We start from the raw sequence: 14,516 nt of genomic DNA on the forward strand, positions 1-14,516 counted from the left end.
ACAAATACCTTCATTGGCATTCATCTAGTAAACACAAATACATTTGTTGGTGTTCATGTAGTAAACACAAATACCTTTATTGGTTTTCATTTAGTAAACACAAATATCTTCATTGGCATTCATCTAGTAAACACAAAAACCTGAATTGGTGTTCATCTTGTAAATTCAAATACCTTTGTTGGTGTTCATCTAGTAAATACAAATACCTTCATTGCTGTTTATCTTGTAAACACAAATACCTTCTTAAGTGTTCATATTGTAAACACAAATACCTTCATTGGCATTCATCTAGTAAACACAAATACATTTGTTGGTGTTCATTTTGTATAAACACAAATACTTTCATTAGTGTTCATCTAGTAAACACAAATGCATTTGTAGGTGTTCATCTAGTAAACATAAATACCTTCATTGGTCTTTTAGTAAACACAAGTACCTTCATTGGTTTTCATCTATTAAACACAAATACCTTCATTGGTGTTCATCTAGTAAACAGAAATACCTTTGTTGGTGTTCATCTTGTAAACAGAAATACCTTTGTTGGTGTTCATCTAGTTAAGACAAATATATGTGTTGGTGTTCATCTAGTAAATATAAATACCTTGAATGGTGTTTGTATGGTAAACACAAATGTTTTGTTCGTGTTCATCTAGTAATCACAGTATAGATTGTATGTTCATTAGTAACTGTAGAACCATAGTTGATCCCAGAATTAAAAGCATATTCCCATGCATAGGAAGATAAGAACAGAAGAACCATAAGGGTAGTTAATCCACAGCTAGTTCTTATATTTTCTTGAGTTATGTGTATAAAAATTAAACATAATGATTGAGCTACTTTTAGCCAGTATTTTGTTTTTTTCTGTTTACAGTTTATGAAAATCCCTGCTTGCAACAAACAGTTTTTGATCAAATAATAACATATTAGCTTGTAAAATCTTATACTGTTTACTTGTTGTCTTCAAATGATTACCTTACGTACTTGTTTTTGTTTTTGGACACAATTAGAATAGGAATGATGACACTTCAGGAGGATATTTTTTGTCTTTTCAGACATGGTACCAGGTGTGCTGGTGAGGTGGCCGCACAAGCTGATAACCATATGTGTAGTGTTGGAGTAGCATATAATGCCAAAATTGGAGGTAGGTACTAGGTGGCAGCACAAGCTGATAACCATATGTGTAGTGTTGGAGTAGCATATAATGCCAAAATTGGAGGTAGGTACTAGGTGGCAGCACAAGCTGATAACCATATGTGTAGTTTTGGAGTTGCATATAATGCCAAAATTGGAGGTAGACATGTACCAGTTGCAGCCCAAGCTAAGTACCATAGGTATAATGTTGGTGTATCAATCAGGGCCAACTACATGGCTAATTTTATTTGTAAACTTATTTACTTTGAAACTGTCAGTGTTTTGTAGATATTTTAGGTAAGATGAAATTATTTTTTTCAAAGAGTGCTTTAAATATTCTGCATTAAAGTATATTTTAATAAAAAGCGAATTTCGATTTTTATAATTTTGCGGTCGTATATTGGTATCACGTCGTCAACGTCAGCGTCGTCTGAAGACATTTAGTTTCCGGGCAATAACTTTAGTAAATGTAAACAGAAATCTTTGAAATTTAAACACAAGGTTTATAACCACAAAAGGAAGGTTGGGATTGATTTTGGGGGTAATAGTCCTAACAGTTTAGGAATTAGGAGCCAAAAAGGGCCCAAATAACCATTTTTCTAGTTTCCAGACAATAACTTGTGGAACTGTGTATGGATCTCTCTGAAATTATACCACAAGTTTCCGTACCACAAAGGGATGGTTAGGATTGACTTTGGGGGTTATGGCTCAAACCGTTTAGGAATTAGGGGCAAAAAAGGGGGATAAACAAGGGTTTCCTGGTTAATGGACAATTACTTTTAAGTACAATGTTTTATGTCTGGATTACCTCCCTTACACTGCTTTTAAATTATGTATAAAGAAATGTAGTATTTTCTTGAGGTGATTAGCTGTCAATTTATTTTTAAAAGTTACTATTTAAAAATGCTGATTAAGGAATATTAATTTTAGCCATGATTATGTAAGTCATTTTCTATTTTAAGACTTTTATGATGTATTCAAATTGGTAATTATAGTTGCAAACTCCAATGAAAATTTGAATTGAGATTATGACCATCTCTTGAGGGAAAGAATTTTTTTTTTTTGGAAAAAGGGGGGGGGGATAAACAAGGGTTTCCTGGTTAATGGACAATTACTTTTAAGTACAATGTTTTATGTCTGGATTACCTCCCTTACACTGCTTTTAAATTATGTATAAAGAAATGTAGTATTTTCTTGAGGTGATTAGCTGTCAATTTATTTTTAAAAGTTACTATTTAAAAATGCTGATTAAGGAATATTAATTTTAGCCATGATTATGTAAGTCTTTTTCTATTTTAAGACTTTTATGATGTATTCAAATTGGTAATTATAGTTGCAAACTCCAATGAAAATTTGAATTGAGATTATGACCATATCTTGAAGGACAGAATTTTTTTTTTTTTGGAAAAAGGGGGGGGGGGGGGGGGGTGTAAAAAAGAAATTGTGAGGGGGGGGGGGGGCAATTTTTTCTCTTTTTTTTTTAGGGGGGAAGGGGGGTGTCAATTCGCAACAGCATAGTGTATTGCACAAAAGCAAAAAATTGAATATAAATACAAATCATATAACCAATTCTAAGTTCTTTGACTACAGTTATTCTGTGTCAGAAACCTATTATGTGTTAATTACAATCCAAATTCAGACCTGTATCAAGCGCGTATATTGTGTCCATTTTTGCCCCAACTGTTCAGGGTTGGACATCCGCTGCGCTCGCCGAAGCAATTTATTTTATAGTGAAAAAGTAAATGATTATTTTAATGGTCCAGTAATTTGTTATTACATGACAGTTGCAGGAAATTATAAAGTTTACCAAATCCCCCAAAAAACCAGTTTCATACAGTTGCAGTCAATTAATTTTAAGGATAGATAAAGTCCTGTATTCATGCACAAGTAATACATATAAAGATAAGAAGATGTGGTATAATTCCAAAGATGTGGGTATATATTATTGAGACTGCAATTTAGAAACATGATGAAACTGAAAAGACGGCTTTACTTTCTCTTTATATTATGAAGTAGTTTGGATTTCAGGTAAGGGTGTTGTAGATTCTGTAGATACTCTTGGACTTACCTCCCTGTTTAAATATGTGGAAGTTAAGGTGTTAGGTTGAAATTTCAGATTCAGTAGAGGCATAGTCTCTGATGAATTTAAAAAGCTTAGGGATCTGTTCCTATGTTTAATTTTACTCGTTATATTTTATAGGAGTGAGGATGTTAGATGGGGATGTGACAGATTCAGTGGAAGCCACATCTCTGAGTCTTAACCAACAACACATCCAGGTCTACAGTGCAAGCTGGGGTCCAGATGATGATGGAAGGACTGTTGATGGGCCAGCCACACTTGCCAGAAAAGCGTTTTTTGATGGTATTACAAAGGTATAACTCAAACCTACTCAGTGATATGTACCAATTCAAACATGAAAGGCCAAATTAAAACGCAAATTATTCTGAAAAAATTTTCTTTTTTTAAATTGCTAACATAACTAGCAACCTGTATGAAAATGTCTTCAAACAAAGGCTTAAAAAATAATAGAAAGACAGTTATAAATGTGTAATGTTTATAAATATAAAGCAGTTTTAAGCCATTACATTATTGTTTTGAAAATGTTATTTGTAGACAATGTTTAAATGGATTTTCTCAGTAATAAAGGCCAGTCTTATAAGAACACATTTCTATTGGTGGTACAGATATATTTCTAATTTAGAGATAAGGAGGATTAGGCTCTGTTTCGATACACTTTGACAGTAGGTATTGGAGGCCAAGATGGTGACAGATTCTGTTGCAGGGACAAAGAGGTTTAGCTTCCATGTATTGCCTCTAGAGACAGAGTTAGAGATATTGATAGCTGTGACAATAAGAGTTTATTTTAGGGACAAGGATGTTTAGATGCTATTAGTTCTGCTACATTATAGCTGTTGGTAACAGCTTTAATTGTGACAGGTGCATTTCCAGGGATGAGGAGGTTTAACCTGTATGTTTGGAGTGTTGGTTAAAGTATGTTAGATTGTGACAAGTACACTTCTTTTTCAGGGAAGAGGAGGTTTAGGCTCCATATATGTTTGGGCCTCTGGAAATGGAGGTCGAGACGGGGACAGCTGTAATTGTGATGGGTATACAAACAGTATTTACACCCTGTCAATCAGTAGTGCGACAGAGTATGGAAACATTCCATGGTATTCAGAGGCATGCTCTTCCACATTAGCAACGACATATAGCAGTGGTTCAGGAGGAGAGAAACAAATAGTAGGTTTTTTAAAACAATGTCCAAAATCATTCAAAAAAAATTTATGAAGAAAAAAATAATAGAATCTAGACTCTCTTTGGAATCATTGTTTCAATATTAACTATGATTTAGAGGCCTTTTTAAAACTCCTGACACTACCATTGTTTAGGTCATTAATACTTAAAATTGACTTCAAATTAGGGAGGAGCATATTATAGTGTCAATTCTTTTAAGTAATTATGGCAGCAGTTGAGAATGTGAAAACTAAAAGTTTAGACGTGGAATAAAAACAATATATATGCATATAGATATCGATATGTTGACCTTAAAGGGTTAAAATACACAATTTTTAATTCTTGAAGATATTTCAATGGCACCTTTTGCTTTACTTGTTTATGGAAACAGTTAATATCTGATTGTATAAATTTTATTTCAGTGTGACCAAATAATATAAAAAAAGGACCCAAAAAATAAAATAAATAATAAATTTTAGTATTGAATTTACAAATAAAATGTTATTCCCTAGAAAGAAATTATGCAAATTTCAAGTTCTAATTATAATTTGATATATTTTATAGACAAAAAGGTTTATTGGTCATAAAAATGTCTTTGATGTTTTTATATCTTCCATTTGAATGCAAGCACTTTATAACTTTGTACTTGAGTGATATTTTAATCTGTGTATTGAAAATTCGGATACTATTCTGTTGAATGACAGTAAAATAAAAGTAAAAATCATAGATACAATTATGAACGAAGTGATCTATTTATAAAATTGATTTCCCTATAGGAAGCTAATGGCTGTGCAATAATTATCGACATTTATAATATAAAAAGGTTATTGATCAGTATTGTAGGGAAAAATTCATGAGAACAATATGAGTGTACCCTGGTGACTAGGATTTTAATGATTTCATATACAGATAAAAAATTTAACTAATGACCCATTTATTCTATTTACTTATTTAAGGAGTAATACCTCCATTGTTTTTCCCCTATTAGTCTTTGTTAAATTGAGACTTTTCAAAAAATTGTGCAGAATTTATCTTTGTTTCAAATAAAGAAATACTTGAAAGTTTTATCCTGTCCAGTACTACAGACAAAATTTCACATAATATTTCATTGCATATAAGATAGTAACCATCACTGGAAGTTAACCAATCAAATTTTCATCCCTTTTTTCATGTTTACAAGCTTTAGTAACTATTTAACCTCAAGCTTCCAAAATATTTTATATAAACACCAAAAAAAATAAAGAATGGTGCTTTAAAACACCCAAGATATATGTTTATGACTCAGAATTTTTTTTCTGCAATAAAATGCAAGGTTAATTTCCTACAACTGCCAACTTCAAGGGAATATTTTTTCAACCCTTTTTTGTATGAAACGTATGTGACGTACCATGTTTTGGTGGTATTACACCTTAATTATAATTTTTTGTATCATGTAACTATCAGATGAATTCAGCTGTTTAAATGAAATATGGAAGTAGGAAAAAACCAAACATTGTGTAACTTTGACCTTAAGCTGTGGCTTCAGTAACTTTCACTAAGTTTTATGGCTAGTTTTAGTTCTTGGATTCTATGTGAACTGCTAGTATTATAATAAAATAAAATATGGCAGTAAAATGATATTCTTGCTGATAAAGTCAGTATCAAAAACAAAAATGCCATTATTCTATATGTATAACATAATTGTAAGCTGAATATTAAGGATGTTAGCTACTATGTTTCAAAATAAAAAGCTTTTTAAAAGACTTATAAATTGACAGTACATATATATATAAAACAGAACTAAAAAATCAGAAAAAAAAATGCAGTTCCATGCATACTTGCCAACCTCTGACAATGAGAAATCATGTCATGACATGACATGACATGTCAAAAAGCGTGTGAAAACGCGCGACAAAGATGCGGACTTTTTTATATGAACAATGTTCATAATTTCACATTATCATGATTATACAAATTTGTTTATTCAATGTATATAATAAAAACAATATTCTAGAGTAAACTTTTATTGTATTCAACAGTGGTCTGTTTTGCTGCTTTTAAAGCAACACCCTAGGCTTAGGCACATATTCAAAACAACTGCCAGTTTGATTACATTTACTTGATAACAAGGCACACAATATATCATTGTCGAGTTCTGATCAGAATTCAGTGTAGATTTCTTTATAATTGAAAATATTCTCTCACAGTCAGAATTGATATTTGGCTAAACTTAAATAGCTTGATCAAGCTTTGAAAGAGTGTCATAACGTTTTTTGCCATCTAAAATGTCATCTGTTATCTTTGCCATTGCTCCCAACGAACTATATATGTTGCTATTGTCTCTGAGGCTATTGTCTGGTCAAAACTGGGTAGTTCATCTGGTACTATGAGAACTGATCCAACAGTTCCGTGATATTTCCATCCCCTTTGGCCTTTGGGAATCTGTTTGGCTAGATTTGAAACTGAAAAAGAAAAGTATTTTATTATTTGATTACCATTTAAGCACGTTAAATGCTTAATCAATTCGCTACATTGTAGTTCTCCTCTCACATGTATTGTTAAGATTGCAACATAGGGTGCACAATGCGTTACTCGTCTCTCGATAATTTAAACTTGAACTCCCAAATATAATTTGTAAATCTTGAAATTCATCTTCTTCTGCTTCTGCTTCTGCCTGATTATGGCCACAATCAACGAACTAATTATTATGCCATGACTTAGGTGCGCATACAGACCCCCTCCCCCCACCCCCCAATTTGATAATTTAGTTCAGCTTTGTCAGAGAGGCTTTAAAGGCCTCGACTGACGATGCTGATGCTACCCCAGGAGGGAGAGCGTTCCAATCCCTGATCGTTCTCGGGAAAAATGAGTATTTCCTGTAATCACTTCTAGATGCTGGAATTTGGAAACTTTTGTCGTGCATGTTCCTCGACAGTCGTGTTGGTTGCATAAGACGACCTTCCTTAGTTACAGCCACTTTGTTGTCTTCTTGGTACGTACACATCGTTTTCGCTTAGCAATCGGCTCTTTAGACGACGGTACAGGTCCTGAAAGCGAACTGTTTCTGTCGACATTTCCCCTAAGTGAATTTGAAAGAAAGAAAGTCACAAAATCGTAAAAACTAATCACAAACTACTTACCTTAAGGGCTTTTGCTGTTCGTCCATATAGAAAAATAAACAATGGCGACGATACAATTACTTCGAAATTTCGGTATTTTTTATCTAATAATGAAAAAACCTGAGAATCGCGATATCACCAACGACCAAAAAATCAAAACAACGAAAATGCGTGTAATTGCGTGTAAAGTGGCGAAACGCGTGTACATGCCATGTGACAAAATCCTCGCGTGTAAACCGTTGAAAAAGCGTGTATTACACACGATTATCATGTGAGTTGGCAACTATGGTTCCATGTCCTTATTTTTGAGATATAAGTCATTGAACATTTGGCGGTAAATGATTCTCTCTAGATTTTTCATTCAATTTACATTGGCACCTGTTTTCGTTTAAAAACTAGGAAAAAATAACAAGGATTTTAATAGATTTCCAAAAATGGCTTTTAAAACTATATGTAATAAAATTATCAAAAGAAAAGTAGGGGTTAGCAGGGAAAAATTTTTAATGGCACCACTTGGATAAAACCAGAGGATTCCCAATATCTGACAAATAGACTAGTGGAAATCCTTCAGAAATAAATTTGGTTGTAAATTTAGTCAATACACGCATGAATTATGTGATGCTGATTTTCTGTTGATGTGATGAAGATCCATCTCTACACCAAATTTTAAATAAAGGCCACTTGGTGTCTTAGAACTTAACTTTAATGTTATACTTAATTAGTCTTACAAAAGAATAAATGTAGGTCAGAAGGACCTACTTTTGATGGGAAGTTGTTATGCTTTCCTTTATACATCCTTACAATAAGTTATAACAGTAATTTACTTTGTATCTATGACCTAAACTTAGCCATTAAACTTAATAAAATTTATTGAGGCAACATCTATAGGTCAGAGTTATGAAATAATAAACATGTGATGGTGAAATATGGGTCAAGTTACCTTCATTTGATATCACATGATTACTCTCTTCCAAATACACCTGTACACAAAACTTTATGGTTTAGTGGGGACATTTTCTTGTCCATCACCAAACCATATATATTTGCCATGGCTAGACCTTTCAAGTTAACTTTAGGGTTTGTTGCAACTTATTTCATATATTGCTAAACATTTCCAAAATCGTTCATATTGCCACACCTAAAACACCTAATAATTTCACAACTTCCAAACACTAAAATTGCATTCAACATCCTTGAAAAGAATGTGTTGATGCCCAAAGATTATCAATTACTGAAGCCAGTTAATGTAGTATTTCTGGTATATATACATGTTTAACATGGAAGGTAGTTGATCTAGTATTTCTGTTTAAATGTTTAACTTCTTCAGAAGATAGACTTGATAACCATCAGCTTGTTAGATGTTCATTGAATTTTGATGGAATCTTTCTTAGTAATAAGTGGTATTAGATTGTAAATAGCCTGCAATCTGGTAAATCTGTTTTGAAAATGTAATGAATTCTATTGAAATGGATGTCCCTATGGCTTCTTGTCATGATTATATTACAGACCTATTGATATATTACTGGTCAGAGTTTGTCATTGAAGGACTACCATTGATTGATTATCACCCTATTACAAAACCAATTATACCAGAGACTGGTACCAGACTGGTACTAGAGTGGTCATCAAAAATTGACTGGACCATTATTCGTTCTCTCTCCCTTGTTGTTTTTCTTGTCTACTAAATTAGATTTGTAGAATACTGTGGTAGGTTATTGATCTCAAAGAACATTATGGGTATAATTTGCATGTAGATTAGTCTTCAATTGGTACAAAGCAGAAATGTATATAACTTATTGTAAGAACTAATGGATGAATAGGAACAATATTTACATATAACAATATACAATAATGAATAAGGAAATAGTTTAAGTGCTTTGTACTTTGGTTAAATTGATGATGACTTCAGCTGTATCTGACACTCTACATGAACACAACAGTCTTACAGCATACTAATAATTCAGGAAAACAGTTAATAATATGAAGGTCTGGTACAGATATTTTTCAATTCATTTTCTGGTCATTTTCAAATGTGACAGGACAAATTACAAGTTATAAATGGTAAATGTTGGATTTTCATCAAATTTCATTCATCATGTCTGACTTTGTTGTTTTAAGACAATGAGTGTTAACAACATCATAGGAACAAACAACTTCCATACCTTATACATATTCTCTTATAAACTGGTTAATTCTATAGGACTTATTAACCTGCTGATATCAAAAAACTTAACTGAAAGTATGTTACCTGAATTTCAGCTCTTCATCTTGAGCGTTTTCTATTTTAAGATTAATCAGTTCTTCAAATGACCCCTTTAACCTCATGAGTAAATATTAGCTACATACACCAGACTCCTGTATACCGATACTTGTAATGACCAGCATTAAGAATTGGTTAGTTTTTTATTGTTTATAATAGTATTTGTATATGATACCATGATGCTGGTAATTCATTTTTTGTTTGTTAATCACTATTTCCATCATTCAATAACTGTTTGCTGTGGAAAGGGGGTTGGGGGGCTGTTATCCATATTTCCCGCAAAATTAAATGTTTAACCGTGCCACATTCTGTATGTATATGCCTGTCCCAAGTCAGGAGCCTGTAATTCAGTGGTTTTCGTGTGTTACATATTTGTTTTTCATTCATTTTCTGTACATAAATTAGGCCATTAGTTTTCTTGTTTGAATTGTTTTACATTGTCATTTTGGGGCCTTTTATAGCTGACTGTGCGGTATGGGCTTTGCTCATTGTTGAAGGCCGTACGGTGACCTATAGTTGTTAATTTCTGTGTCATTTGGTCTCTTGTGGAGAGTTGTCTCATTGGCAATCATACCACATCTTTTTATATGAATCCTTTTAAGTGTAAATCCTGAATTCCCGCAATAATAAAAGCCAAATCCTGACGCCCTGAAAAAGGTACTCCCACCCCTCTTACTTATACATGAAGTTTTGTATGTTTTGCCACTTTCTATCCCAATCCCCTTGTAAAAAGATTGAGGAAACATTTTTATCATTGAAACATTAAAAGAAAGTTTTAATTCAATTAAAGAGAAAATGCTACCTAACTTGATTTTGTTTTGAAAGAAAGTATAATATAGTAGAAAATGATAATTTTTTAAGTCACAGGTTTCTGTGAAAATCTGTCATGCTAATCTAAATGATACTGTGACAGTCACCACACAGACGTTATTATCACATTAAATCTTCATTATAACATTGTCTGTTCATCCTGAAGGAATCTTTAATTGAATGAATAATTTGTGTGTTTAAACATGGACAATTTCTAAATCTGTTAAAACCACTTGCATGATTGGACAGATTTTCTGCTAAATTTGATGTATGACTTTACTTGAATTATCTTGTGAAGCAGTCATAGGTGTTTCACCAAGACAACATTTTTAGTAATACTTTGTTATTGAATCGATGTGTAGATTTTTCCCTAGTTGTACAGTTGTCTGAATGAACATGGAGAGGACCAAATTTATCATTGTAGTGATAGATATTTGTTTATGAAATTAAAAGAACACATTTTAGGGAGTCAATTAAGACGTCATATGCAGTATATTTCTGAAATTAATAAGATGTGGATAAATTGATTCTAATGAAATGAATTTTTGTATTGATTTACTATCTGCAGCCAGCAGTGAAGGATTTTGTTTATGATATCAACTGACACAATTTTTTCTTTTAGAATTTCTTTAGATAACTAAGAATAAATATTATCTTTTATTGATTAACCCAGTTATAATATTCAGATAAGTTATAACAGTACAAAGGGAAGTAATCCATGTAAAAATAAACAGGACTTTTAGGAGGAATAGTGGTACCATTACCCATTAATATAGTTGACTTAACATGTACTGTCTTTTTTAAACTGATGTTTTACACTTAAGAAATACCTAAAACTGTATTATTAAGAAAGAATGTGATTAGGGCTTTATTTTCTGTATAATTGATTCTGATTCTGAGACCTTTTTGATTGAAAATTTCAGGCTAAATGGCACAACTTTTACACTTATTATTTAGATTGGAAGAGAAAATGACATGTTAAGTCTAAACTAATTTCTCTCCTTAAGTGACATACATCCACTATCAAACATGTTGTCAAAAAGGAAGAAGTCGACAAGAAGAATAGATTTTTAAGCCCCCGCCGTAGTGGAGGGGGCATTAAGGTTTACCCTTGACCGTCAGTACGTCCTATTCTCTATTTTTAGTTTCCCTTGACCAAATATTATGAAACTTATACACAAAGCTTATTACCACAAAACACAGATCTAGTTCGAATTTGGGTGGCGTTGCTTTTACCATTTCTGACCTATGCCCCTTTATAAATGGACAAATTGCTGAATATTTCGTTTCTGTTCTCTCACTTTTGTTTGCCTCAACCAAATGTTATGAAACTTATACGCAATGCTTATTAGCATAAAACACAGATCAAGTTTGAATTTGGGTGGCGTCACTCTTACAGTTCTCTAGTTATGTCCCTTTATAACGTTTTATGCAAGCGGGGGAATCGTCTGTGTCCATGGACACATTCTCCCTTAATTTTTTTTAATTTTTCCATTTTTATAACCTAAAGAAAAAGGGGGTTTTTAATAACAGGGCCTCTTTTCAAGAAACTATATGATTAGCCATTTCATTTATATTTAAGAAATTTTAAATTTGCTATACATAATGCCAATCTCTTCTTTTCCAAAGGTCACTACTGACTTGAGAAAGACTTGCACAGAAACTCACACAGGAACATCAGCAAGTGCCCCATTAGCTGCTGGACTCGTAGCACTTGCCTTGGAAGCCAAGTAAGTAATCAAGATATTGGGAGAATGGTAGAACTTCATAACAATACATACACACTAACAATTAAATTGCTGAATAAGAATGTACAGGTCAGCATGGAAAATAGTGAAATGCTACCTCTGCATTTCAGCTTTCTGAAATGTCTGCAAAGACATTGAAGATGTGTACCTCATTTTAAAACGTCATATAGATATGGAGGATTTTTGCCAATTTTACAGACTGTGAAATATCCAACTTTAAGGAACATATTGATTAACAGTAACCAGTTGTGTAAACTTCTACAGTTTTATGTGAAGGAAATGAATCCTTTCCAGACAATCAGTTGGCGTTGGTCAGGGTATTTAAATTTTTATATAAGGTTAGCTGTCCTATTGAATAAATACACTAGCTATTGTTCTCTGCGGAGTTCATTCAATGGGAAGTTTAAATTTCTCCTAGTGATTGGAAACTGTAGTATTCCCTAATGTTGCTCATTTGTATAAATCAGTAGATATTGATGTTTCTTCTTAGCATTCAAATACTATAATCATGCATATTTACATTGGTTGTCATTTTCAAGATTTCAATGCATAAACTTTTTGTACAGGGGTTAAATTTGTGCATCGAACCATAAGTTCACCCTTCACACCAACACTGTTGCATTGTACAAACTTTTCATGCAAGGGGTATTTTCATGCATTTTATGAGAGATCACGAAAAAAGCAAAAAAAAAATTTCCTGGTTTATAGAAGATTCTCCCTGAACACTAGTGTCTACCATTTACATGGTATTTCAAATTACAAACAAGTAAATGCAACCCTGTCATTTGTGTATTTAATCAATTGTTTTTATTATTTTCAGTCCTGGATTAACATGGAGAGACATGCAACATATTGTAGTACACACTGCCAAAAAAGCCAACTTGAAAGCTGATGACTGGATTGTTAATGGCGTTAACAGAAGTGGTATGTATATAAGAGAGAGAAAGAGAGATTAAAACAAATCGAAAAATAACACAAAAGTTATTATGTGGAAGTTTATCTTATATTAAGTTTACATTAGATATTCAATCACAATAGAGAATAACATATGTTAGAATTATTTCTCTTCAGATGCCATTTGGGAAAATGAGTTTGTTAAATAACTTTTTTTTATCTGTTTTAATGCAGTTTTCACACTGCTATTCATTTAGATAATCATATTTTATCTCTAAACAATCTTGTGAAGATCAATTTGTAGTAGATAGTATTTTCAATGATATTGATAGAACAATTATTGTTACATAATGTGAATCTGTTTATTTCAGTAAGTCATTCCTTTGGTTATGGTCTTATGGATGCAGGTGGTATGGTCAGACTAGCCAGAAACTGGACAAAGGTGCCTCCACAGCACATATGTGAAATCAGATCAAGAGATGTCGATAAGTAATTACAGTTTTACAGCGATTCTTTAAAATATCTGCTAAAAATTTAGAGTGTAATAATAATTTTCTTTGACTACCAGTATATCTATGTAAAAAAAAATCACTTACCATTATTGGTTCATGCCAAAAATGACCATGGTTTACTAGGAAGCAAAATAATTAAAGAAGAATACACCGAAAAATGGAGTTCATGTACAAGTATCAAACACAGCAAACAAATATACTGCTGTTAAAACTTTTCTGTATTAACCTTTGTAAGGAACACTTACAGCTAGATAATTGGTAAACATAGATTTGATGACTTTAAAATCAAAAGTAGGATTAAAAAGAAAATTTTATGTATTATTGTTTTGTTACACAAAAAGAAATTAAGCATTTGTTGTACACAATTCATTCAGCTACTCTCATTCCTGAAAGAATTCACAAACAATTCAAATATAAATGCCCTTACTTCTGTAAATATAAGTAAAATGATATTTATTTTTAGACCTATTCCAATGAATGGAAAAATAACAGTATATCTAGACACAGATGGTTGTGAAGGGGTGTTGGACCATGTGAAATATTTAGAACATGTCCAGGCCAGGATTACATTAACTGCCTCTCGGAGAGGAGAAATACAGATCTTCCTGATCTCTCCGATGGGAACCAGATCTACACTGTTGGCCAGGCGTGCTCATGATAACTCCAGAGAAGGTTTTAACAACTGGGCTTTCATGACTACACATAGCTGGGGAGAAACGGCTAAGGGAACATGGATACTTGAGATAGAAAATGGAGCTAGTTCTTGTAAGTATTTTTGAATCTTATTATTTTATTTTTTATTAGATAGTAGAAACACTATACACGCTT

The 14,516-nt window shown here is 32.5% G+C and overlaps 1 protein-coding gene across 4 annotated transcripts in view; it reads left to right on the forward strand.

The window, feature by feature from the left end:
• The window catches only part of LOC127732951 (furin-like protease kpc-1), an 88,327-nt gene that overhangs the window by 63,576 nt on the left and 10,235 nt on the right, over positions 1-14,516 (forward strand). For 2 of the 4 annotated variants that reach the window (XM_052242173.1, XM_052242176.1), the window contains exons 6-12: positions 1,053-1,141; positions 3,332-3,504; positions 4,160-4,372; positions 12,164-12,264; positions 13,103-13,206; positions 13,548-13,665; positions 14,152-14,453. In XM_052242173.1, the coding sequence (XP_052098133.1) occupies positions 1,053-1,141; positions 3,332-3,504; positions 4,160-4,372; positions 12,164-12,264; positions 13,103-13,206; positions 13,548-13,665; positions 14,152-14,453 (1,100 nt within the window). The other 2 variants (XM_052242174.1, XM_052242175.1) reach the window with 2 other exon arrangements.

Source organism: Mytilus californianus, unplaced genomic scaffold, assembly GCF_021869535.1.
Source record: "Mytilus californianus isolate M0D057914Y unplaced genomic scaffold, xbMytCali1.0.p SCAF_3, whole genome shotgun sequence".
NCBI classification, from domain to species: Eukaryota; Metazoa; Mollusca; class Bivalvia; order Mytilida; family Mytilidae; genus Mytilus; species Mytilus californianus.